Source organism: Amblyomma americanum, chromosome 1 (genome assembly GCF_052857255.1).
Source record: "Amblyomma americanum isolate KBUSLIRL-KWMA chromosome 1, ASM5285725v1, whole genome shotgun sequence".
Taxonomy (NCBI): domain Eukaryota; kingdom Metazoa; phylum Arthropoda; class Arachnida; order Ixodida; family Ixodidae; genus Amblyomma; species Amblyomma americanum.
Window position 1 is genome coordinate 192,706,607 of NC_135497.1, and position 26,579 is coordinate 192,733,185.

Genomic DNA, 26,579 nt, shown 5'->3' on the forward strand with positions numbered 1-26,579 from the left:
ACTATCCTGTCACTTCCCCTGGTTTAACTGGAGTGAACTGCTACTGTGTGTTCATGTCCGGACTTGTCTCAATGTGCACAGACAAGCTCAAGTCTCTAACACTGGCAGAACATGCTGGCGTAGGCAGCTTACTGAACACCCCTTATGCATGTATCAACTGAGCCGCCGCGGTGGCTCAGTGGTTATGGCGCTCGGCTGCTGACCCGAAAGACGCGGGTTCGATCCCGGCCGCGGAGGTCAAATTTCGATGGAGGCGAAATTCTAGAGGCCCGTGTACTGTGCGATGTCAGTGCACGTTAAAGAACCCCAGGTGGTCGAAATCTCCGGAGCCCTCCACTACGGCGTCCCTAATAGCTTGAGTTGCTTTGGGACGTTAAACCCCAATAAACCAAACTAAACCAGCATGTATCAACTGTCGTTCTGAGCGGGCTTGCTTCTTCGTATTATAAAATATTTGTAGCTTATCATCCTTCCAAGTGTGGTTTAGCACTTCTTAATCTGTGCGAACTGTCTTGATTGTTTGCTTATATGTGCATGGTCACCCCTTAGCATACAAGCTCTGTTGTTTTCGCAAAGTTCGAGTTGTCCGTGCGCCATTCTCTCTTTAGTTGTTCTCGCAAGGTCATTCGTGTACAATCAGTACACGTTCCCACATGCTCGGATAGTGTTTGCATCAGTTGATTATTGAGAAGGAAATGTAGGGGGAAGTGAGGCGCAAGCCACTGCACCGGGTGCAGCTGACCCTAGTGACGCCACTGCGTATGAACACGCGGTCGGCGTGTTCTTTTTATCGCTTCTATATGCTCAACCATGAACCGAACCAGAAAGTACGCATGGCTGTAAACCTGAACTCGATCTCAGCCATGCTACACCTTGTGTTTGGCAGCATACCGCAACTGTAGTAGTGAGTATTACTTCTTCGTTGCGCTCAATTATGAAAAAAAAATTAGGGGGCTGACTTTTGCTCGGTACAGGCATCCGGTTGAGATATGTAGTAAGCATTGGTAAACATACGGCGAAGTGCTTCTGCCTGGCGTGTTTTTTTGTTTCTTTTATTCTTGCTCGGCTTAAGGCGGGGGTCTTGCATTTGCGTGGTCAGTGGCCGTTTTTCACGATGTTTGGCGATGGCTATTGTCCTCCCGTGTATGACAGAAAATCGTGTTTTAGCTCATTTGAAAGAAGAATGTATTTGCGTTTCATCGTTGCGCGTTGTTAACAGTCATAATAGTTGGTACGAGTAGAGTGAGCAAAAAACGTGGTGCACAAAAAAAAAATACTTTTGTTCGACTTGCCTACTTGCGTACAGTGTTCCCGAAAAAACTACTGCACCGAAAGAAGAGCTCAATATCAGCGCACGTTAAAGATAATAATAATAATTGGTTTTGGGGGAAAGGAAATGGCGCAGTATCTGTCTCATATCGTTGAACACCTGAACCGCGCCGTAAGGGAAGAGATAAAGGAGGGAGTGAAAGAAGAAAGGAAGAGAGAGGTGCCGTAGTGGAGGGCTCCGGAATACTTTCGACCACCTGGGGATCTTTAACGTGCACTGACATCGCACAGCACACGGGCGCTCAAGGCGCCAACGCCGCCGGCGCCGACACGGGTTTTTCTGCGACACGAGCTCCTTAACGCTGTCGCGTTAAAATACCGTTTTTGGCATATGTGTTGCGTGCCCGCCTGGCACGCAGAGGTCATGGAATCGAACCCCTAGCCGGCGAATTTCTTTTTTTCATCTGAAACTTCTGGGAATATTTCCGTCGCGTTTCTGAGGCATTCCCGTCAACCCTAGGTCAAGGCGGAGGCTTTTCAACCGAACGGACTATGTCGCTTAAAATTTATCTCATCAGTGGTACAGTCGCAAGTAAAAAGATTAGCACAGTGACGTCACTGGAGCCGCGAAAATCGCATCGTGCGGCACTGTATGGGCCGTGGCCGGTTCACTGCAAGGGTGCTCGCCAACCTAATTGGTGCCGCACAAGAAGATGAACAAAAAAAAATAAAACGAGGGCGAACTTAAAAAAATAAATCGGGGACTAAAAAGAGAAGAGAACAACTGCACTCCCCGTTAAGCGTCAGAGAAGAAGGCCTGAAACAGCGTCTCAGTGCTGCATTCCGCAACTCCAGTTTGTTCTCAGTTCCATTCGCTGATGAAAAAAAAAAAGAATGTGAATATATTCGTGCCAAGTTCGACCTCACACATTTCCACCCATAATCAGTCCGTCTGGATGCAAGATGCGGTGGCAAACAATAAATATCCTTGTTAATTTTCAGCTCATAAAAACACGCATGGTACATCATCTCGAATCTGTTATTTTTTCTATGCTTAAATAAGAGGCCCCAAGCCAAATGGCCTTCGAGAGACGTGACACTATTTAAGCAGTCCGGGTTGGTTTCACCCACAGGGGGTTCTCCACCATGCGCTGACATCACAAAGCGCTCATAAAATCGCTCATACCTTCCACTCATACCTTCATAAACACCTTCCGCTTATAGAACCGCCCCTGCGTAGACAGAGCTCGGAAACCCTTGTTCGTATCTGCTCATAGACATGGCATACAAGCTTGAGTGGTTTAGTTCCACTGGTTTAAACTCACAGTTTTTTATATATGTCTCGCAAAATACTACTCTCCGCCCACAAATACGTCACCCCGCTCGATTGTTCACTTTTTTTTTGGCCAGCCTCCTTCACCTGCTTCGTCTACGAACATCGTTGCGGTTTTTGCGGAATAATGACAGCCCCGCACGACTGTCATCACGCGAGATGCTTGACGTCAAATTGCAGGATTCGCGCCAGAGTCCGGCACCGGACATCACCGCGAGGCGCGCTAATGAAGATTTTTAAAAAAATATTTGTCAATTATCGACTCGCTTTTGAGGTCTTGCATGCGGCATGCATATTCATCAAGCGCCGTTACTGTACATGTGCATGTCAGCGTCATAAAGCTGTTTATCGCATAGTATACCTTAAAAGAGCACCTGTTTCCTATTCTCTCCTGCGTAAAAAAAAAAAAAAAACCTCCGCCTCTGGGGCGAATGAATGACAGGAATAACATAGTTGTACTGCGCCCCCATCCCCTCTCCCCTTCCTTCCCTGTCTAATTACAGCGTCCTTCCCGTGGTCCACGTGGACCGAATAAACACGACCTACTACGCCTATGCAAGACGGCCACGCGTTTCCCCTCAGAGAACATCCCGTATTTACGATTATTTCTCTAAAAAATAACTGTATGAATTATATTGTCGTGGACTCGGGACGTATATTTAGGAAGTCATTGTTGTGTTATGTTTTCTATAACTTCCTCAGAAATGTGCGCCACGTTTTAACGATTTTAAGCATTTGAGTGAGGCTTAATGGCATAGTTATTTGTTTTTAAGTGGAGCTGAATGCTGGTTGCAGCCTTCGAACCACTTCGTTGCTCTATTTTCAGTGGATGCCTTGCTCCCTGTTTGAGCTCGCTATCCTTACAAATCACGTTATATGTCGCTAAATTACTAAAATTTGGTAGTTTGTGTCCATATTGTCTTTAAAACTTTTCTTTTCGAAGTGGCGACAAAATCGCAATGTTTATTTTAATTTTGTTACCGCAGAATAATCAGTAGTGAGGCTGAAATTTTCTTTTGCGCATTAATGTAGTCCCGGTCCTATCTTTGCTGTTTTTCTTATAACTGCTATGCATGATCTTGCAAATAGCAAGATCATGCGGAATCATTCAGCGTATTCTGAAGCGCCACTGAGAATTCGAGAGCTCGGAAGAGTTTCGGTTTCGGTTTCACTTCGCGTCGTCTAGCAACACTGCTTCTGCCACGCCTTCGTTAGCGGCCGGCTTCCGGCGACAACTTCCCTTTCTCGCGTGTACTCGCTGCCGATACATGTGTTTTTCTACCGCTGCACCGCGGTTTGCGTTCAGTATGCAGCTCGCACAGGACTGACGTGGTTGTCCAGCACCTTCTACCCCTCTTCAAGCACTGTGAAAGTGGTCCACGACATTATTCCCTTGTCGTAAAGATCTGCTGGTCAGCCGGAAGGATCCTTCAGAGCAGCGTTTAAGATGTGCGGTGAGCCCGACTATCCATATTTCGCGGCTCACTCGTTTGCCTAACATTACGAGTGGTAATATTCGTTTAACTGCCACGTTGTGTCATGTGTCGAGCGTTGGAGCACCCGTCACGTAGCACGCGGCGTTCCGGAACTCTGTCTCCGTGGTGATGCGCAATCTTCTGTTTTATAACGCGCGCTCTATCTTTACGGTTCTCGCTTGAGCTGGCTGCGCACGCAATTTACGCCGATTTAATTTCTCCAGTTATTAATACATGTAGCATTCCGTTATGCTAGCCAGCCGGTTGCTTCGTATTGCAAATGCCGGTCTGCCTAGCGGCCTGTGAAAGAGGGTGACGCCAGGGTTCTTGCTTAAAATTTCGAGAATTTTACAAATTTATTCGCTGGTGTCATTCGAAACGTACGCATGGTTTAGTCAAGTGATGAGTGTTTTCCCCTGGGTCTGCTGACGCAAAACGTTTTCGTACATCTAAACGTTTTCTAACAAGCTTCTTTTAAAACTTTCGGCTATCTGCCACGATTTTAATTTACTGCATGTAATTATTGTAACTGTGCGAGGAAACGAAATCGCGTTAAACGGTTATGTATGTTGCAATTTAACTCGATTTCGTTCGTCGTGCATACTGCTGCCACGCATAGCGCGAGGAAGGCGTTTCCCAATCCTTTTCCATCATATCGCGAATGCGCTGGCACCGCGCCGAACCATTGATCTCGTTTTGACAAGTAAGCATTCGCTATCGCGCCGGACGTCTAACGACGTGCTGCTGACCGTCTTTCCCTCTTGCGCTGGGGAGCGTTGTAGTAGCCGACTCGCGCCCACAAAAGTGCCGTTAACATGTTTTTTTTTTCTTTGCGCTTCCTGATTGTTACGTGAAAGTGATAGTCATTTCGCCAGACTTCGCGCACTGTGGGCGAGCCCGTGCTCCTGCTGCGACCAGTCTGGCGTCGTGACCCATTTAATACTCGTTTAGGTTTTGCTTTCGCGAGAGAAAAACGGAAGAGGGAAGCTGCTGATGATCGGAGCTGCGGTGTGGCCTACTGAAAGGACCGGTTGGAGGAAGGCGCCTACTTCCTACAAACAAAAAGTGAATGGTGGGCATTGAAGACGAAGCCTGTATTACCGAGACCCAGTTCTGCAGAGACGTACTACATACCTGCATGCCTTGCCGCAGTTGCGCGTGCTTAATAATCATTGAGCCACGTCGAAAATTACATCGTGCGCGGTTTATCGTTACGAGTCCAGTTTGTAGGATAGCTGGCATGAAAGAACGGAACATGACACGCGGTGAGGTCATGCACCACAAGTAGCATCGAACATTAGAATGTTATAACAGTGTTACATAAGTTGCAGTAACGTGATATGTTACATTGGAAGGAAACTAAGTTAAATATTTCAACATATAACATTATATGTATATCTAAAACATAAGTTTAACATCGAAAGTAAACATTATTCAAATGCTGACTTTTACTGTTATCATAATGTAAAAATTAATGTTGCACCATAAACGTTTGTTAAACGTTTGATATAAACATTGTTTTATGGTTTATGGCAGTTTAGCGTCCCAAAGCGGATCAGGCTATGAGGGACGCCGTAGTGAAGGGCTCCGGAAATTCCGACCACCGGGGGTTCTTTAACGTGCACTGACATCGCACAGTACACGGGCCTCTAGAATTTCGCCTCCATCGAAATTCGCCCGCCGCGGCCGGGTCTTTCGGGTCAGCAGCCGAGCGCCATAACCACTGAGCCACCGCGGCGGCCCTAAACATTGTTTTAATATAGCCTCTAAACATTATTATAATGGTTGAATCATAACTGTAAAACAATAAAATATATTTCAAACACTGAGTCCCAGAACTTTTCCCGCTTTTCTTAGAGTGAACATATTTTTTCAACCAGCGGTACTTTGCAACTAAATCTTTTCGATTGTGCCCGCCATAGAATGCGTGCACGGCCCCATTATTTTGTCAGAAAACTCTGCTTATTACCCGTTCGCCACTGTTACTCATGGGACACCCCTCAGTTTGACCCCATTAAATCCTTTCGGAGGTGAGTGTGTATACGAGTTGCATGTTGTGCTGCAGTGCGGAGCTGATGTGCCGCCCTCGTTGCTGGCTGTTGCAAAGCGTTTATTAAATTTTCCCGTACGTCACACTGGCAGAGGAGGCTATGCAATGGCGGGCCTGCATGCACATGCAATGTTGCCTCACCGTTTTCGAGATGTTAAATTTGTGTTGATTAAAATATTTAATGTTGGCAAAGGTTATTTAACGTTTATTTATAACGTTATAAAACGTTATGAAAACAAGGCCGTTAAGAAAATTCAAATAATGTATGACCAAACCAAAAATAGCATTGTTATTACATTTTGGTGCTACCTCGGTACAGTTTTGCCTGTGTTTAACTGCAAAAAGTCTTTACACATGCGCTGCTTGGCGCGTAATATTTTAATTATCAACTGGGAAGTTTGTGATGTGCGCGCATTAGAACGTTTCTCCCATTCTAGACCGCTTCATCTGCGCACGGCACCGATGTCCTGCGGACAGTTGAATATTTGTGATTCCGAAAAGTTAGAAGGATCCAAGTCTGCCATCACATGGTACGGAGGTTATCTAAAAAAGAGAAATTAAAGGTCCACAAGAATCGCACTTTTCCTTGCCAGAGGCCCTGCCCCTCAAAATAAGCGAGGGCCCGGGAACTGTTTTCTTTTTCCGGCTTGCTTTATGAAAGCCAGAACTTTTAAGCCAAAGAAAGTTTGAACTCTGATCAGGGCGCGAGCTGGTCACAATATTGACGCGAGCCTTTGCAGTGTTCGTTCATTCTTCAAAGCTGCGACGCAAGACTCGTCTAGATTTATCTCGATTGATCTGCAGAGAGGCAGAGCTTATTCTGCGTTGTTCCAGAATGTTCTAGTGACTGTGCACGCTTTATCTCGAAAGGTCGCTATCAGCTTTAAATTGAGCACGGCCGAGAGCGGCGGGCATTCGGTTCGACGACCGCCGAGCACGCTCGGTGCTACGCCGCCGCCGAGTCATTCAGCTCTTCGTGGGCGCAAGTCAGCCGAAGTAAAGAGTTCTGTTCAGACGCCACCTTCGCTGTCGTTCTGCTCCTCGGATTGGTGAGAGTATAGCGTAGCCACGGCGGGAGATCGCCTTTTGTTGGCGCAACTCTGTCGAGCATACGTATCAGAGAAATGCGCCTGTATCTGGCCGAGGCGAAATGTTTCGGCCTTCCGTGCGCGCGCGGCGTGTTGCATGGCCGCTCGGCACCGTTACGGAAACGTGACGCAAAACGCGAGCTCTCGGGAGGAAGGGCAAGATGTAGACGGTGTCTGCTGGCGCCGAGACCGGGTTACCACGCTGCCGCTCTGCGCGGCGCGCGTTCCTCGCCTTATCGGTGCTCAAGGTGATCCTCTGCCGTCGCCCCGCTAGCAGCACCAAGGCCGACCGAGAAATTCGTTCGGCTCCGTCTTTTCTGCTACTTGCTAGAAATCTCGGGTCAGCAGCTGCTGCAGTACGCCTGCTGCATAGAGAAAACGCCAGGAATGTGGTCAAGCCCTGACCACCACTGAAGCTGCCGGGAAGGTTGTTTGGTGAGAGGGGGAGAAGTATCCCTCACTACGTCAGCAACAGCAACAAAAAAAAAGGTCCGGCTTCTATATATTCCCTACCTGAATCGGTTCGTGCTATCGAACTACTGGTTTTGCACGCAACCGACTCTATCGCCCCCTTCCCTCCCTTGCGACTCTCCCTTTTCCATTTTTTTTTTTTTTGCAATTTGCTCCTGAAGAGTGGAGAAGCTCTTTGGAAGGCAATCAACTTATCCTGTAGAACCGGTACATGGCTAACGTCCATGCTTTACTGCGTTGCTGTCGCCGGCCAGCCTTCCTTTTGGCATTGAAGGGGCTCCGAGTGTTCATTTATATCGTTTATACAGAGGAAGCTTCTTAGCCAGGCCGGATAATGGGTGCTGTTCTGCTGGGCATAGACTGCTAAGCTGCAGCTTCAACCCCCCCCCCCCCCCCCCCCCCACCCCCTTTCAAGTGACGGGAGTGGCGTCATTCCCGATCGTGGGATCAGGCGTATCGCACTGACATTTCGGTTTCCTTTCGGAATATGTACACAGCGGCGAAAAAAAAGTACATGTTGCAGCTGGCATAAATACAGAGTGTTGACATCACAAATCTAGTTTTTAACGATGATTTGGTAGAACACTGCACTTTAATTCGTCAAGACGAGCACTTGTCTTCGCAAGCTGGTAGGCGTGTGTTTTATAGCCGTCGAATGCGGCTGTCGTGGCCAGAGTGTCAGCTTTTCCCAATAAAATCAATTAGTGAACACGTTCATGTGCTAATGCTTGGGTTTTTAAACCGGGCCAAAAATTACCATAACCGACCACAACGGTGGCAGTAGCGCTTGACAGCTTCGGGCACCTTGTAAAGTGCACTAAAATGAAAAGCGTGCCACCTGTCATTAGGCTGCCTGTCGCGATGACAGCGATTGAGAAAGAAAAAAAACTCCGTTCGGTCTTTTGGAGGCAAGGAAAAAAGTCACGGTAAAACTAATTGCGAAACGACAAACGCAACCGTTAGACTCCTTGAAAGTCTGGCTGGGGCTTGAGCCACTGGTACAGGGGGCAGAAAAAGCTGCGGGCACAAGGCTAGCGAGGCGCTTTTATGGCGGTTGCGGTCGTTTATGTATACTTGTTCGAAACCCCCCGAGTACTGCATTCTTTCTCTTGTCTTGGTGATGTTTTGGGCTGCAGAGTCGAGATAGGAAGGGCTGGGTGCAGTGTTGGGTGCTTTTGGCAGAAGTGCGAGTTACGAAACGCCACAGTAGCTTGAGCAAGATCGGCGTTCAGCAGTGGCGGATCTCTGTATCTGTGCGCTGCGTTCTCAGTACATACGTTACACCCGTTTTATTTTGTTATCCCTGCCTTTATTTTAATACCTCTGCGCTGAAGCCGTAAAAGAGCAGCGGCGTTGGATCTGTCTAGACGTGTGCATACCTGCGCGCCTCAGCCCGTCGCCTCGACACTGCGATAACTGCGCCTCTACGACTGGCATTGCGGCAGAGCAAGCAACACGAAGGCTTTATGTGCTCACCTGACTGTGGGTCATTGGCTGGTAAATTTAATCGTCGCTTACTAGGTCTGCAGGAAGCAAACGCCAGGGGATAACTGCGCTGAATGCGGCATTGTGACGCTCGTGGAGGTCACTGTGCCGGATTGCACTGGAAGTGACATGTTGAGTGAAGCCTCGTCACGCTGCGACAAAACGATTAGGGGTCTCCGTTGACTGCAGCCACGCAAATTTTTCCTCGGGAAAAAAAAAAAAAGTAGTGTTGTGAAAGAATAATTACGGGTATGTTTTGTTCGGCATATTGGGGTCCTTCCAAGAGGACCCTAAAATAATGTTGGTCATATTCTAGCGCAACATATCTGTAGAGTATTCGAATCAAATCTAAAAGCTCTGAGTGGACCTTATAATTTACAAATAATTTTTCAAAATTGCTGCTCGACCTCGCAACCGGTTAGGGCAGCAGCTAACTGCACATTACTTAGCCGCCCCTGTCCCGATAACGTAATCTGGGCGAGCCTTCTCATTGGACGTGCTCAGGCGGCATTGGCAGGGTGGGGCGTGGAGGGGTGCAGTCCCGACCTGTTTTTTTTTTTTTTTTGCGCGTCGGTACGTATGGGTTAAGGGGGGCGAGAAAGAGCATCATTTTTAATTGCCGATATCTTCGGTGTTAATGAAGCTAGCTTAATTTTTTTTTTTGCGGTGCGGTGCCGTGTGATGGAATACTGATCGCTCGTGCGCTTTTCCTATATCCTCAGTAGATATCAATTCATGGTCCCTTTTATCGTGCACCCTCTGCATGCGAAGAAGCTCGCTGCCCGCGTGTACGCGGCGGCTGCTTTTGCGGGGATTACTTCCACAGCAAGAGCCTTGCGAGCGGACTGCGTTCATCCTGCCTTCACTTTGTGCGCATCGCAAAGCATGTCACCCGCTTCAGGGCCTCGCTGCGGTCATTTAGAATTCCAACCGCCGAGAAAGGACTCGCCTGCTGTCCTGCTGTGAATTGTGCCCACTTCATGACGAACTTGATTTACGGTTGCTTTGTTGCTAGCATTGCAGGCTAAGTCAAAGTTCAACCAGATTGGTGCTTCGACCCTCTGTTCCTGTACACGCTACCCTCTCTCACCGTGTTGCTGGGTAATTTGCGTATTCTGTCAACGCGGGTGCACTTGCTTGATCCGAGGTTTGTTGGTAGTAGTGATGGATAACTGCAATTGCATATTCTGACTTGCAAGGATGCAGCGTGCGTGCATCGATCAATTTTCTATCTCAAGGAGCTCGGCTGCCGCGCCTCAGTTTTTGTCGACCTTGGGCGTCCGGCTCCCGTTCACCTTTGAGACCGGTCACCGGGTTTCGACTGGCTGCCGGCTGAACTTGTTTCGACGCTGCTTCGCCCGGTTAGCTCCTCCATTAATGCCAGTGATGCCCGGTCTTTCCTCGCCACGGCCATCCGCACAGCTGTGCGCGCGGAGACGGCAGGGTGCAGCCGGCCGTCGTATAGTTCCGGCATAGTACGTTGCGGAACCAGCGCAGGCGAGACCTGTCTGCCGTCGTCAGTCGGGCCGTCTGGCTTCACGAATAATGTGATGGAGGCCCGCGGGAAATGGGAGCGCGGAGGTCTATGAGCCTCCGGAACCAGGCCACGTCTGCGCTGCGCTCGCTGGTGGGCCGGGGAAAGTACTGGAGGGAGAGCCCCCGAACGCCGTGGCACGCGCAGGTGAAAGGCGCATCTCGCCCAACCGGTAGTCGCCCGCTCGGCAGGGAGGTCCGCGGCCACCCTGGCATGTTGCAAACCTCGACATGCGTGCAGGGTGTTTAAGGGACGCTGTTCGCGAGCTTGCGGACAAAAAAAAAAGAAACGCTGTTCATGGCTTCTTTTGTTTGTTCTTCTTCTCTGAGCAGCACGGCTGTTCACGCGCCTGACGCAGTCCCGGGGCGCGGGAGCGTCTCACGTGTTGGCTGTTGACAGTTATAAGGAACGCATCTCTATTGCATTTAGTGGGTGACTGCGTCTGTGCTGTTTCGAAATGCTTAACTGATGCACGAAAAGTGAGATTAATAGCCCGCATGATTCCACTTAAGACCTGAAAAATACGAAACCTTAGATGTGATTGTTCAGTTTAATTGTATAGACCACTTTCAGCAAATGCGCGCGTTTCTCTTGCCGGGCGTGCTTTTCTCTGCTAAGAAGGCAAGAGCGAGGGCTGATCGGTGCCTCATATTGGCGATGTCGCGGGCACAGAAGGCAGGCAGGCGAAGCGCGTATTCGGCTGTCTCCCGTCCTGTGCCTGTTCTGTGTTTTCTGTATCAGTTAAGCACGCTATCACCACTGTTTTCTCTGCCATGCAGTGGAGACTATGCATGAGAAGGGGCACTTGCTCTGCTGCATTTTATCCTCCTTGGAGAGGCGCAGAAATGCCGAGATGGTTTCGTATTTGGCTTGGCTATCGTTCGGTATAAAACGAATTCAGCCATAACTGTACGACTCTCGGCAAACCTCGGAAAAATGCTGTAAAAGTTTGCATACCAGCCGAACACTTGTGTTAAATTTATTAAGGATTTGAAAAGCGCTGTTATAAAATGTCATCTGCGCGCAGACGAGAGTCTCGCGGCGAAGCTGCTAATTTCGAGGTAGAATCGATCTTTTAGGGTCAATTTTAGCCAAGCCAAATAAGAAACCTCGTCTTCCCGGCACTCCCGCGGTGGTTGAAGTGCTCTTTAATAAACTCTCGCAGACAGTAGCGCCAGTTTTTCCTTTAGGTAATATTCGGAGACTGTGCGTTGGGTTTCAGGAATCTTTGTTGCATCAGCAGGCAGCGACTCGTGTCCTGGCTCCCCTTCTGTCTAATGGATGGCTTGCATATAACGCCCTCGCTGTATGCCGGTGCATTCTAGAATTACTTCCGCTGTACCGCAGCATGGTCTTCGATGTGCTGTGGTGTTTACAAATACGTTGCTTCTGACGAGAAACAAGAATGCGCGCATTTCTAGTTAACATTTCACTTTATTTTTGCCACTGCAACGCTTGCTTATCGGGATTTTCCAGTGCTCGCGATACGCGCGGAACCAGCGTGTCGAAGGCAGCGAGGTGCAGACGGCTGGTAGCGGCATACGCACCTCGAGGCGTACCCCGTGTGTCGCTCGTGCAGTACCCGTCCGACCGCATTGTCACTAGTTTTCCGCCGTGGATGTGGCACCCATGAGTGCGAGGGGACGACTTCCAGACTTGTCAGGCCGGCCCGCGAGCGCATTTGTAGAAGCTGTCGCATTACGTTCGTAGCTTCCACTGCACTGCGAACAACTTGTGAGATCAGGTATAGGCTCCTAGCGTTGCCTACGGCTGGCCCAGCTACCCACTTCTGCCGCTTTTTCCATTCCCGGTGTCACTTCCCCTGCGGGTGCCCGAAAGAGGAGGAGGCCGCAGCGCCCGGAACGGGTGCCTCTCAGGCCTCGGCGTCCCACGCTGGGCCGTTCAGTGACGCCGAAACTTGTTTTGCCGTAGGTTCTCCGGAGATAGCTGCCTCCCAGGCACGCGTCTATTTCGTAACCGGCGCGTCTGACCTCTCGGCGCGTTCTCGGCGGCAGGTTATTCGTCTTGTTCTCTATCCGCAAGCGTGTGACCCATTATCCAACAGTCGGGTTTTTGACGAGGGTTAACCCTTTTGCTTCTCTTCTTCTGTTTTCAGTTCCTGTTCCGCGTGCATACTAAACAGCTTGCGTAGCTTGTTTTCAAGGAACGGCCCAGTTGTTTGCCGTCGACTGCCCCTTCTTCTGCGAGGCCAGACGGCTCGCGTCGTCGTTCGTGCTATTTACGTGTGCTGCAGCTTAAACATTTTCGTGTCCTCGAATTCGCGGTGGACTCTGTGTGCCTTGCCATGCACTTCTCCTTCAGAGTCTCGGCATGGTCGCTTTGTTAATGTCCTTCTGGGCGCCATGCACATTCCACCAGCTCCGCTCCAGTTCACTCAGGCCACCTAAAGCGAGGCCTCCTTTGCGGCTGTTCAAGTCGGTAACCGTGTTTTCTACCCGGTGTTCTACCCGGTTTTCTATCCGGTCAAGTTCACTGTCGCGTGTGGAGAATGTCTGCGCGCATATTTCTCGACGCTGGCTGGCGTACGACTTTCGCGCTCATGAGCAGCTCACTTAAAGCTAACGAGCAGCCGGATGCAGTTGGCATCAATCACGTTCGAAGAGCTGGTGCGTCTAATTGGAAGCTCCGACCATCATGTGGCGGCCTACATATGTTACCAGAATTGAAATTAAATGGCAAAAGTAACGACACTCTCGTCATCCTGCTAGTCGAATATGATGTGCAAAACGCTCAGCCGGCGAATTTTTAGCTGTGCAGCGTTTAGCATAGCATAGACGTTCGTACAAGCATAGACTTATACCGGGCCGGCCGTACCGACAGCTATTGTCTCCGCTATGTTCAAGCTGCGATCAGCTCTAATTATTTGGCTTTCAGCTGCTGATCCCAGGGTCGTGGGTTTGATCCCGGCCGCGGTTGCCGCATTTCGATGGAGGCAAAATATAAAAACACCTGTGTGCTGTGGGATGTCAAGGCACGTTAGAGAACCCCAGGTGGTCTGATTAATCCGGAGGCCTCCACTACGGAGTTCATAGGTAATGTTAAGAAGTGCTTGTGTTTGGGGCTAGCTGGAACTTCATTTTATGAGAGCGCTTAACCATTCCTGTTTGTCTTCGGTAACTGTGTCCTTGTCAGTCTTAACTGCGCAGCTCTCGTAAAGATAATGCATGTGTCGCTTTGAAACATTGCCCCTCACAATTTACAATTTAAAGCTCTAATCATAAATTTCACGTGAGCGCCGAACAAACAACGTTCAGTTCCCTTCGTGATTATGCCGTTGTGACGCTTGTGAAATCCGACATGTCAAAACAGGTCACCAAGACGTACAGAAACGCTACACAGTTTTGGCTGCCGTTCAAGGATAAAATCTGCTGCTTGTACGGTTCGCGATAGTGGCACCCCTGGAGGTTTTTTTTTTTGAATTGATAGTCTTCTACTAACAAATAATCATCCTGATAAATTGGGCAGTCTCTTTAAAACGTGAAAGTTCATGCAAGTCGTAATGAATGTCCAGGGCTTCGGCCGCAAAGGAGTTTGAAACTCCGAGCGGCCAGTTCCACATTCTGCCTTTCTAAATTGCTTTTTAAGTCTCGGAGGACATCCGATAACTAATTCAAAAGCAGGTTTCTATAGGTGTGAAGCTGCTTGCGTTCCTTGGCAATCAGGGTAGACAGTGTTCTCAGGGGTGAAACGTTTGAAAATAGAAGTTCCAGAATTCCCGTGCTTTAACCGCTCTCTTCTACTACATCTCAACAGAGGCACAGCATGTAAAACATAGCCCACGTTGTGTACCATCTGGGTGTTCATGAACAGTCTTCAGCTTTGGTTGGTTCGAAAACGTGCCTGTAAATTCCGTTATGCCTTCCTGTTAATGGAACGGTCCTGCAACACAGCTAAAGCTTTGAAACCTTTTAAGTGAAGAAATGACTGACCAGCATAAAGCGATTCTGCATTTGAAGTTCTCAAGGAAGAATGTGAATGACCTTGCGAAATGAACTCCGCATACTTTGTACCATGAACACCTGGAAATGGAAGAGTGTGAATTTTGTCTGCTATTAAAATAACGGCACTCTTGCTCATGTGCTTAACATTATGGCCTCTGTACTTCAGAAAGTAATCCCCTGATCTAAGCTCAGGTCTGAAAGCACACATTTATTCTGGCATACTCAGGTGCGGCAGAATCTAACTCTGGTTCCTGAAAGATGTGTACACATCTCAGCTGATCATCAGCATTATCATCATCAGCAACTGATTTCATCCCGAACATTGACATCTCAGATGTAGTCTGGCACCGAGTTTCCAATGAGTTTTACTCGGCTGTCGTGAAAATAAACACTGCTATTCAGATCTTGGAAAACAGCTACAAAAGAGTGGAGAATAGGCGTGGTGTCTAGCGCTCGGAAACATTGCGCAGTCTGGGCGCTCGTTCAGTACACGTGTTCTCCTAGAGCTCCTTCAGTTCAGGAAGTGATGAAAATTTGCGCCGGAAGTGTTAGTAATAATAGTAGGCTGCATGTAAGCTCTTCTGTGGCACCAGCGAGGTCTGATGCCTGTCGCACAATCGGGACTGTTGCTGCTATCGGAGAAGGTTTCTTATTCACTGTAGTACTGGTGTCACGAGAGCCACACCTGCACAAATGCATATCCTTGTGCCACCGGACAAAATAGTGCCCCTTTCCTTTGCCTGATCATGGCCCTGCTTTCTAACCGCTGAACTTGCGCTTGTATTTCGCGTCCAGTAGTTTTGAAAAGTCTCTTTCATGCATACATTTCTTGTGTGCGTGTCGGCGGTGCGTGTTGCAGCGCAAACATTATTTGTCGTTTAATCTTAGCGTTACGAGGACATAAGTAGGTTTTACCAGTCGAAAAAGTAACTTGCATGCAGCTGCAAGTTAATGGAATTCATAAGGAATGTATTAGGAGTACGTTCTGTAATTAGCCACCGTTAGTGCTTTATTAAGTTGCGCTGTGCTTGTCTGCGTATAGCATTTATAAACGGACTGCCGTAGGCGCACATGATCATTACCTGACAGTGTGCGTTGTTCAATTCTTCCTGAAAGCTGCACTGCATTGACATTGAAGTACTGCCGACAGAAATTTTCGGTCTAGTTAAAGGCATTGAATACATATGTTTTCATTCTAGACACTCAAGGTAATCAAAAGTCCGTTACCGTATACACTCGTGTAAGGGCGGCACTTTTTTTTTTCTTCATGTTTTCACGGGCTGCGGCCCTTACACTAAAACACTTTTCCACTTAGTTTTTCCGACTCCAGTGGGACCCAGATTATGCATCCCCACTTCTGTGATGACTCGTATTATACGGAAAATTAGCGCGGGCCCGGAAAACCCTTCATAAAGATGGTGCTTTGAAAGTCTGCATGATACGACGACAGACGGGAAGGCATTGCTGCATAACGAAGCCTTCGTGTGACAAGGATTCTAGGCGGAGTGTGAATGGAACAGTGGAACGCACGGTGTACAGTGTGTCCGGTAGCTCCCCGCAGAGCATGTCATGCGAGGAAAATCGTGCATACAAGAAACGCAACTTCTGTTTGCGGATTTTTTTTTGTTTCGTATTATCGGCTGCCAAAGGGGAGGGTCCTGCCCGTTACGCCCTTGTGAGACATGTTTTGGCGGTGCGCGGATTCTGCCAACAAGTAACAATACCAAAGCTGGGGAATTAATTGAAGCATTTTTTTTTTTGTAAAGAAAGGAAGCATGTGCGTTGGCGACACGTCCATATCTTTGTACAAGGCTGAGAATAACTATTTCACCCACTCTCTATCATAGCAAACCTGAAGCATGGTGGTGTTCCTTGCGTGTACGACTGCTATATATTTGCGCATTTTACCTCCGAATACAGCAAGGAGTGGCGCTCAGTCCCATTTGCCTTTCTTGTGTGTGTGCGTTTCGCACCTTTAACCAAAGATGAATAGTTACCAACTAGCCCAACAAGACGTTCTATCTGGCACTAATACACCCGGGTCAATACAAACCCGAATGCTCTATTTTTGGGGCTCCGAGAGCAAACTTTGAACATATACTATTCGTATGCCGAGAACTCCACCCACCATCTCGCTGGAACCTCGCAGGTAGGTAGATCACGGTCTCTATAGCTCAGAGCCGGCCTCACAGAAGAGGCTGGTGGAATGGGCGGAGGTCGCCAGAAGCTTGTCATGGACTGATGGCCGCTACACGGGATTAAGAACCAAGCCAACCAAACCTCCCTAACACCTTCCCTTGCTTGGCTCATCAGTGCCCGGGCAGAGCACGCGGGCGTTGCGGAGGCAGATTGTCTGATTGCCGGCATTTTCGCGAACTCCCGCCCGCCTGGAAAAGACAAAAGACAATTGCTACTGCTCTGTCTGGTGCTCTTATTTGAGCACTAACTGCTTCACTTTGTGCCGCGAGCTGAGCCCCGCACATAGCATTTTGAGACCGTGTTCTGCGGACACTCTGCCCGGCATCCACAGTTCGGCTACGTTTGGCGTCGAACTTCGGAAAAACGTGAAATACTTTCTCGGCATATTCAGGTGAACATATACCGTCTGCGGACCACGCCGAACACAGACTACCAGCATACACGGCGCTGAACTTTCCTAACTTTGTCCGAATGGTAACCGGGTTACCGGCTGCGGTTCTCTCGGCACATCTTGGAAGTTGCGGCGCCGGTACGATGTGCGTGACGACGGAAGGGTGAGAGGGCTATGTTATGTTTTTGTATGCCCACCCCGACTTGGTGCCAAACAACGAACAGGCGTGGTGCTTCTGTACTAGTGCTTAACACTCCGTGGCCATCGTTGTCTGTGCGACCGAACGCTACCGCACGGCTCCTCGGAGTAATGTGGGCCGCTGCAGAAACAGTCTTTCCTGAGGAATATCCATCCTAAAATGTGCTGCGTCCTTCTTGTAATGCATTTAATACTTGCACCTCTTAGCGGCGATGAGATAGACTACTGTTTTTTTTTACTAGCATCTAATCTATATATAATTAGTCGCATTAGTTCTGTGGCTACAGCCGTATCCAGAAATGTGGGCGAGTTGGTAGGGGTCCATTGGTACATTTTCAACGTAAGCACTAAGCGACGGACAAAAAGGGGACAAGGGACTAAGGGCCGATTCGCGCCCTGTTAGTTTCGTAGTTCTAAACGTCAGTTGCACCGTACGCATGGTTCATGTGCCACTGTTCTATTGCCAGTGCGTTTTATGCACGATCCATACGTTATCACGAATTGGTGTACTGGTGCGATTACTGTGTGGACTACCTTTTTTTTGCTGCTTAAATTTGTGAACAGAGGGCATGAACGATCACAAAACACTGTCTATGCCTCACGAACATCTAAGGCAGAACACCTACAGTAATCATTGCTGAATGACCGTTCATTCATCTAAAAACAGCTGCCAATGATCGCGGGGTTGTACAAGATGTTGACAGGCGAGGGCCGAGCATAACCTCCACGTTGTATTCCTATTGGCTATTGCGGCAAGCGACTGATTTAGATTTGATAATCACCGCAACACACACACGACCAATTTTTCCACGGACAGAAATGGTTTCTGTACTGATCACACTTTCCACCTCATTTTCCGCTTGAACCTGAGCCGCGGCGATGGATTTCGCCCCACCGTGAGCTTAGTCAAAAGCCTTCTGGCCACGTGATTTGCTTTTGAGCCTGTTGTGGAGCCCTTGCAGCGCCCCTTAAGAATAAACTTTCGTCAGCTTCCCGACCCACCCTCTCCGATTGGGCCAAGCTAGGCCCATGCCCATTCAATTGCCCATGCACAGTCGAGCTGCAGACATAGTTGCAGTTAATTACATATGCACATGTTATCGAACACATTTTCTCTCTGCAAATGCGGTAACAAATTTACTGGCTCGTTTCTAGCGTAGCAATGGCTTCGCCGACACAAAGGCTGCATGCACCGGCCGCCTTCTGTCGTGACTTGTGAGCTTGCAGTCACCGTAAACCACGTGGTCTCTCTAATAAAGATGAAAGCCATGCTGTGTCCAGTGATGATGATGATTGGTTTTTCGCGTCATGAGGGAAAAAAGGAAGGTGCGAGCAAAAGAAGAGAGAAAAAAGTGGCAGTGTTTCAACGTTGTTAAACTGAGTAGACGTGGGAAAGCGTGTGTTTAGCCTGGTTGGATCATGGTTTTGCCTTTTTTTTTTCTGGGTCATTAATACGTTTCGCGACATTAGTTCGATGGTAATATTAGTTGATGAAGACGAGACGTGCAACGCACAACGTGAGAATGTGTTGCAGTTTAACGCGAGGCGTGATGGGCTGCACCGATAGCATAGTCCTCTCATGCGCAGGCCAGCGAAGCTGATCGGTTCGCACCACCGCGGGTGCGAAACCAAATCGCGGCAATATTTATTTATTCAAGGTGAGGCTTCAGCGATGAAACGGCTTTTGCAGCTTTTGTCGTGAAGTAGAGCTTTTGCTCTAAAAGGTATCGTAGTGGGCCTTTGTTTCTCTTTCGTCTTTCACTCTCACCTTCAGATGCTGGCCGGGAGGCAAGGCGCGCTGCACTCTTTGTCTCTGAGACACTGCCACCCGTGCACATTTGCTCTGGTAACTGCTCACCTTATCACGCGGGCTTTTATCTTGAGCCCGCTGTAAGCGTTTCGCCGAACAACGTGCGCTGCAGTAACGATCGCCTTCATCTTCCGTTGGGAGGTCCTGTTTTTTGTTGCTTTCTGCGCTACCTTTGCTGTTGAAAGTGAGCGTATAGTGGACACGTGCTTTACGGTTTGCTTATGATACCTCCGCATGTGCGTGTCGGTGCCACGTTTCGTCGGAGAGAACATTAAGGCGAAAATGCAATTGAGCCTTGTAGAGTGCGTCTAACCTGCTTCATATACAGCACGTTCTCTAGAAAGCTCATTTTGCTCCTAATCTGTCATTTTTCTAGCAATGGATACTTAGGTTTAGGTTTATGACGGTTTAACGTCCAAAAGTGACTCGGGCTATGAGGGACGCCGTAGTGAATGGCTCCGGAAATTTTGACCACCTGGGGTTCTTTAACGTGCACTGACATCGCACAGTACACAGGTCTCTAGCATTTCGCCTCCATCGAAATGCAACTGCCGCGGCCGGGATCGAACTCGCGTCTTTCGGGTCAGCAGCCGAGGCAATGGATACTAAGTGTCGGTTAAAATCTACACATATTTGGCAAAAATTTCGGTTTTGTACTTGGGTGCAATTGCGCGGGGATCAAGAAAAACTTCCTGGTTGTTGCTGATCGCTTATTTTAGTGTTTTGAGGCATACTAAATGTTCGGGTAATGCAGAATTGTTCTCATCATCGTATGATATGTTGTTCTGTGTCTCAGCTTAGTGCATATAATTTGAAATCTTTCAGCTATGTCTACCTAGCAGGAAAGCTGGACTTTAGGGAGGGGGATTTCGTGCCAAGTATGGCTTGCATGTATCAGGAGTCAGTGCAATGAAAAGATGTCATCAACCACACGTGTTCAGATTTATTCTTGACTCTTGCAGGAATTTTCGCCTACCTAAATTATCTTGAACCGAAGACACGACGGGAAATATTGGAATGCCTCATCAAGGGCCTTCAGCGACTGGAATACAGAGGCTACGATTCTGCAGGTAAATTGTGATGGACTGTTATAATTACTTAGCAAATACATACGTTGACGTAGTTCTCTTCCCTTTTACTGTTGAAGCATTACCAGCGTCACAATGCGAAATTCCCACATCTGTCTGTAGCCTCGGATAGTGAAGCACCCAGCAGCCGCCTCCCCCACCGCACACCCCAAAACTCTCATCTCATAGGTCTTTTACAGTGCTGTGTAGGATGCGGTGATGCGAGCCAAACAGAATGACGTACGCTGCAAAACGTGTTCCTGCGTGGCCCTCACCCCCGCGACTGGTGGCTCCATCCCTAGGGAGGAAAGAGCACCAGTGTCCAGCTGCTGTGCGCAGGTACAGCGCAGGTGGCGTGAAGACTGGGCCGACTTAAAGCCCAAGGGACTTTAGGCAGACTCGGCGTACGTCATGTTTGCGAATGGCGACGCAGTCCTTCGCAGCAAGCCTCCGCAGTGCTGTGTTCGTGCAGACTTTCTCTGCAGATTTAACAAGTGAATGACTCTGGCTGCATTTTCAAAACATCATCCTGAACTACCGTTTCAGTTACTGTAATAATTGTTTGAAAAATAGTCAGAACACTGCTCAAAATTTTGGGGACTATTATTTGTTGTCTTCCTTGGCCCTGAGTGTACGAGAGGTCTCTAGCTTGCACAGTGCTGCAAAAAATTTGTTAGGTGAAGTACATAGCTAAGGGGCTGCCCACTATCATCCCCCCCCCCCCCCCCCCCCCGAAAAATTCTGCCATTTACGTGTGGAGCCTTGGCTCAGAGTAAAGGCGGTCATTAAGGTAAAAAAATTGCCGGTGGTTTAGCTCTGGTTAAACCTGGAGTGACACAATAGCTACAGCTGGCCAATTGGAACTTCATCACGTGACCAACCATGTGACAAATCACGTGATCAGCCACGGCGCCGCGCCGCCGGCAGCTGCTCCGCACCATGTGACCAACCACGTGACAGCATGGCGGCACCGCCGCGCCCCCACGCTGAATACTCGAAATGCTACTGTAATGTAACTATCGCTACAAAACATCTAAGTAATCGTGAAGGGTAAAGCTAACTGCTTTCGCAAAATGGTTGCATCAGACGTCTGATCGTCTTGTAAATTTGTTTGTTTTTATTGCTGTTATTTTTCAGAACTTCCCGCTGACACCCCTCTCAAAAGGGACACTGAGGACAACTCCATCTATATTATGTTTCTCAGTAAAAATTTATTCCCTAGCTCTCTCTCTTTGGCTACATTGACGTTTGTCCGGTGACAAAGTCCTCGTTTATCGCCGATAAAACTGTATTTTAAAATCTTCCCACCAGTTGATTCAGACCCGCGATGGTCCTTACCGAAAAGGTTGGGTTGCCACCGTTTTGATGTAAATGGCGGTGTAGTGTAGCCTCTGGGATCCGCGAAAAAAAATTGCGGTGGTTTAGCTAAACCAGAAGTGACACGATAGCTACAGCTGGCCGAGTGGAACTTGGTCACGTGACCAACCACGTGACGAACCACATGATCAACGACGGCGCCGCGCCGCCGGCAGCTGCTCCACACCACGTGACCAACCATATGCCGGTTAAGAGGTGGCTGTTGGTTAGATTCTTTCAGACGTCACTCGGCTACCATGGCCGCGGCCAGTCAGTCGCGATCTAGCAGCGAAGTTGAGAAAATGAAACTACGCGGCGATGGCGGCCACCTCCGATCATTGTCGCGCCTGCCGTTGCACGGTTGTGTGCGCACATGCTCGCACATGCTCGCACTTATGAACTTGCATGGGCAAGAATGTGCTACGTGATTCATGTGATTCATATCAAGATGGAACAAGACAAAAATTTAGAATTGAGCGAGGCCGGTTACGAATTAAGGTGGGGTGAGACTTTCTGTCAACAAAAATCTGGTTTTAATTTTAATTGCAGCTTTCTGATAGAACTTTTCTTTAGCGAACTTTTGCTAGAGCATTTATTTAGGTTTCAGAAAACATATTAAACATGGGTATTCGCGACTTCAAAGATGCTGTTTTCATCCTTTTTTTGGGCTCATGTTGAATGGAAAGGTGGGAGTTTTCAAAGGCTTTATCTGCATTTTGCTCAAAACAGCATTTTTGGATGCTTATACCTTTTTCTCAACACCTAAGGTGTAAGGAAACATAATTTTTAGGTTTCAGTTAATTCCTTTTCATTACTAAAACTAGAATCGGAAGTCTAGCTAAGTCAGTTTGTTTTTTTTCTTTAATTCTAAAAATATATACATTCATGGGAGGCAGTTTTGTAGCACCGAGAAAGGAAAACATAAATGTATTTATTGCTTAAAGCACATAAATTTAGCCTTGGCTGTGTGATGTCCATCGGACATCCAAATATCCAGCAGCAAACGTCCTTTGTACATTCTTTGGGCACCGGTGGTCATTTGGGACAATCTTTTCTGATGATGATGAGGATGGATTTTTATAGTGCAAGGGCATCTGTGGCCAAGGAGCCATGGCACAAGGTATTTTGTATACTACTCAAGGTGGGGTCAGAGACCCATTTCCCAAGCATATCACCCTAAATAAGCAGAGAGCCAGACCATTGGAAAGCTTGTACCCATTGCATCACCTGTGGGTACCCAGTGGCGCTGGGGATCGAACCCCGCACCTCCCGCATGCGAGACATTGTCATTTATACTCTTACACAAAATTTCAGGACTCAGCATTGAGTAGGTTTTAAGCAAAAGCTACACAAGCAGAAAAAATTAACAAAAGAACAATACTAGTCAGAATTTTAATCTAGTTTTGAACTCTAATGCGAGCTGCATCCATTTAGAAGGTTGCTAGCAAAATCCATAGCCATCGCTTTTATTACAGATACTCACAGCCAGTCTCTGAAAACCATTTTCAAAGTCTCGCCCCACCTTAAGCAACTTTAAAATGCTTTTAAAGGATTTTGCTTAGCCAGCTATGTTTTCAGTTTATTTGAATTAACTGAAAGTGCAAATTATCAGTTTTAATTATCACAATTAAGTCTACTGCATTTTTCAGTCCATCCTGTTTCAGTAGCGTGCAATAGACCACCTCTGTATAAAGCTTGGTCTACCCTCTGTCCATGCTGTTCAGTTATTCTTTCTTTGCTTCAGTAACTGTTTTTGCTCCTTATTTTCATTCTGCTGCATAATCTCATCTAGGGCTGTGCTTGCTTCAGTGTGATGTGAGTGAACACTCTTACATTTTTTTTTTCCTCCATCCAGGTGTCGCTTTTGATGGAGACGCTCAAGGGAATAACATTTCCATCATCCGTAAAATAGGGAAAGTTAAGGTCCTTGAGGATTCCATATGGCGTGAGTTCATTGCCTTAGTTGGCTGCAGAAACCATGTTTTACTTTTTGCTTTCATTTTTGTATGTGCCTAATGGTAAGAATACACATTGGCTTGCAGGAAAGGATGACTTGGACATGGACCATGAGCACCTTACACACATTGGCATTGCCCACACCCGCTGGGCAACCCATGGTGCTCCCAGTGACCTCAACAGCCATCCACAGCGTTCGGACCCTGAAAATGGTAGGCATGGAGTGAGTTTGTCTGTAGTCACTTGGTGTGACTGTGACAGAGTTGCACTTAGCTGGAGATTATGTGGAACATTCATCTGTGGCAGCTAGGCATGTGCTCAACAATGTGCTTGAACTACGTTGGGCAGATCGCAGATGTAGCATCTGTTTTTTTAATGAATGCATGCATTTAATATTCCCCTTCTGCTCGAGAATGTCCAAAGGCTATTCATGAAAACATGTCACCTTGAATTTATGCACCTGCAAGCATTATGAGGAATCTGCATGCCATTTGAAAGATATATGCGCAAAAAGCTTTCTGATGGCATAAGTTTCATGGCCTCACCTGCAAAATCTTGGGAATTGCCTACCATGTTTCCTGTACACGTGCCCACAGCGGTGAATGAACGCACTGCTGTGATAGCTTTAGAGGCTGGAGCAAACGCAGCTAACTGAGCAGGCAGTCTGCCCAGCACGCTCTGCTGGGCACTGTATGATGCCCAATGTCTTCCCAGCTGCTGTGTTCTTCAGAATTACTGCCAAAGACTATGTGTTGCATTGCATTGACTATTTAATTTTCAAGCTGACTCTTGTCTCTGTCTCATTACCTGTGCTGTGCTATCACATGAAGCAACAGGGGTCTGTGCAATAATTAGCATAATCATACTGTCCTCCATACATGGACAAACATACATGGACAAACTGCATAGAAATCGTATTTGGCAGGCATTCATCAATTTAGCACATGTTATTGTGCAGTGGCTGTGCCAAGAATGAAGTATGTAAGTGCTGTAATACTGTCCACAAAACTCGGCGAGAAATGGATTAACTCTGCTGAGCCTACTTCCCATGCACCATAACATCAACATGGTGCTATGCATGTGTTCTTCTGTCTATGAGAGCCTTCTTGTTTCCCTTAATTTGCCTGTTTCATAATGTGTTTTTGTGTTCTTGGCTATATGTGCCATTCCTCTAAAGAAAGTTCTCTCTGTCCCTCTTCGTTCAGCACTGCGACTGCATGGTCTTTTCTGTTCAGTCCTCTCAACTCTAAAGAATTCTGACCTTTGACTGGAAATGTTGGCTATTAAGCAAAGATAGCCATAAAGTTGAGACCCGTTCATCCTGAAAGTTCTCCCTTCAAGAACAATGATACCATTAGACAATAATAACATGGAACTGCATAGTATAATATCTGATATTTTTAAGAAGCATTATGAATAAAGTTCAAGTGTTGTAGTGCCAAGCTACGTGCAGTAATTTCTGTACTGCATATGGGAAGCACTGTGTATGCTGTTATGTGTAGCCCCTTGTTATAAAACTGTAGTTAGACATATTGTTGGCTGAGGTTGACTTATTTGAAGCGAGTGCACAAAATCAAGTTTGCATTATGGTGCATGGGAAATAGGCTCAGTACAGTTAATTCATTACTTGCAGTGCGAGTTATACGGACAGCATGGCAGTACTCATTTTTATGACATTCCACTGATGAACCTGCGAGCTGTGGTGTTATAGGTCATTGCACGTGGAAAATGAATACACACGTGGAAAAGAATAAATAGTGCAAGGGCAAGGTGTGCAATAAATATTTTAGATAACAGCTACTCATCTACATATTAACTTCATTGTTTTGATACCTTGGTCTCTAACATAATGTATGAATTAGAATATGACAATATTGCTGTGAATACTGCAGACATAGACGCTGTAGGCTCTTGTTTCAGTGAAATCTATTAGATAATTGGTGTGGAAATCTAAGTGTTTTATTTATGTGAAAAGGTCTTTAGGAAGCCTTTAGTTGACACAAATGGTTGAGACAAAAAATTTAATTTCTAAGAGTTCATTGTGATATGGCATCTGATATTGGCATGCTGGCTTGAGTGGGCACCAGAGGGGTTAAAGTAGCATTGTAGGTCGAGGAATGTTGGCATGAAAAGCAGCATGGAGCATAATACATTTTCTGGAGGTTTACATTGTATTTTTAGCCATTTCATTCATTGAGTTGCTGTTGTGACTGGAGTTTTATGTGCTTTCAACAAATGTGGCCTTAAACCTTCAGTAATGCTGCCTGTAAATTTTGTGATCTTTTTGCTTTGTACTGTACAGAATTTGTGGTTGTTCACAATGGCATAATTACCAACTACAAGGACATCAAGCAGTTCCTGATTCAAAAGGGATGTCGGTTTGAGTCTGACACGGACACGGAGGTTATTGCAAAATTCATCAAGCACATTCATAACACCCACCCAGATCTCTCCTTCAGGGAATTAGTGGAACAAGTTATCCAGCAGCTGGTAAGCCTTCATGTGCTACAATCACTTCTATGCCGATGATTTCACTGCTGGTATAATTTTATCACAACCACAATGTAAAGCAGTGCATCATTGTGTCATATGTAATATTGAGGCAGCTTGATTTCAGAGGCTTATTTTCTGAGAATTTATAAAATCTACTTGGGGACATAGATAAAAAAGGAAAAAATTAATGCTGTCTTGATTGCATATGCATTTTTCTGTATACTACATTAGTGACCCTAGCCAATGTGAATAATTCAAAGGATACTGGGGGCATCGCCATCTTGCTTGTCATGCTTGGCTGTGAACCCCACATGAATGCTTGTCGAGACTACTTAGATGGCTAAATGCTGAAAATTTTTTCCTGTTTAATGGTCTCTAACATTATTATAATGTCTGCGGACACAAACCTAGCTCTAGCATTATCAGCCAGTGTTTTGAGCCT

The 26,579-nt window shown here is 47.2% G+C and overlaps 1 protein-coding gene across 8 annotated transcripts in view; it reads left to right on the forward strand.

Annotated features, from left to right (window-relative positions):
* The first annotated feature begins 3,831 nt into the window (after nt 1-3,831).
* The window catches only part of LOC144114414 (glutamine--fructose-6-phosphate aminotransferase [isomerizing] 2-like), an 89,449-nt gene continuing 66,701 nt past the window's right edge, over nt 3,832-26,579 (forward strand). For 7 of the 8 annotated variants that reach the window (XM_077648139.1, XM_077648142.1, XM_077648145.1 and 4 more), the window contains exons 1-5: nt 3,843-4,056; nt 20,228-20,335; nt 23,544-23,633; nt 23,731-23,856; nt 25,947-26,134. In XM_077648139.1, coding sequence (XP_077504265.1) covers nt 4,050-4,056; nt 20,228-20,335; nt 23,544-23,633; nt 23,731-23,856; nt 25,947-26,134 — 519 coding nt within the window. In that variant the 5' untranslated portion in view covers nt 3,843-4,049. Of the gene's footprint in view, nt 4,057-20,227; nt 20,336-23,543; nt 23,634-23,730; nt 23,857-25,946; nt 26,135-26,579 lie in introns of all 8 variants that reach the window. The other variant, XM_077648140.1, reaches the window with a different exon arrangement.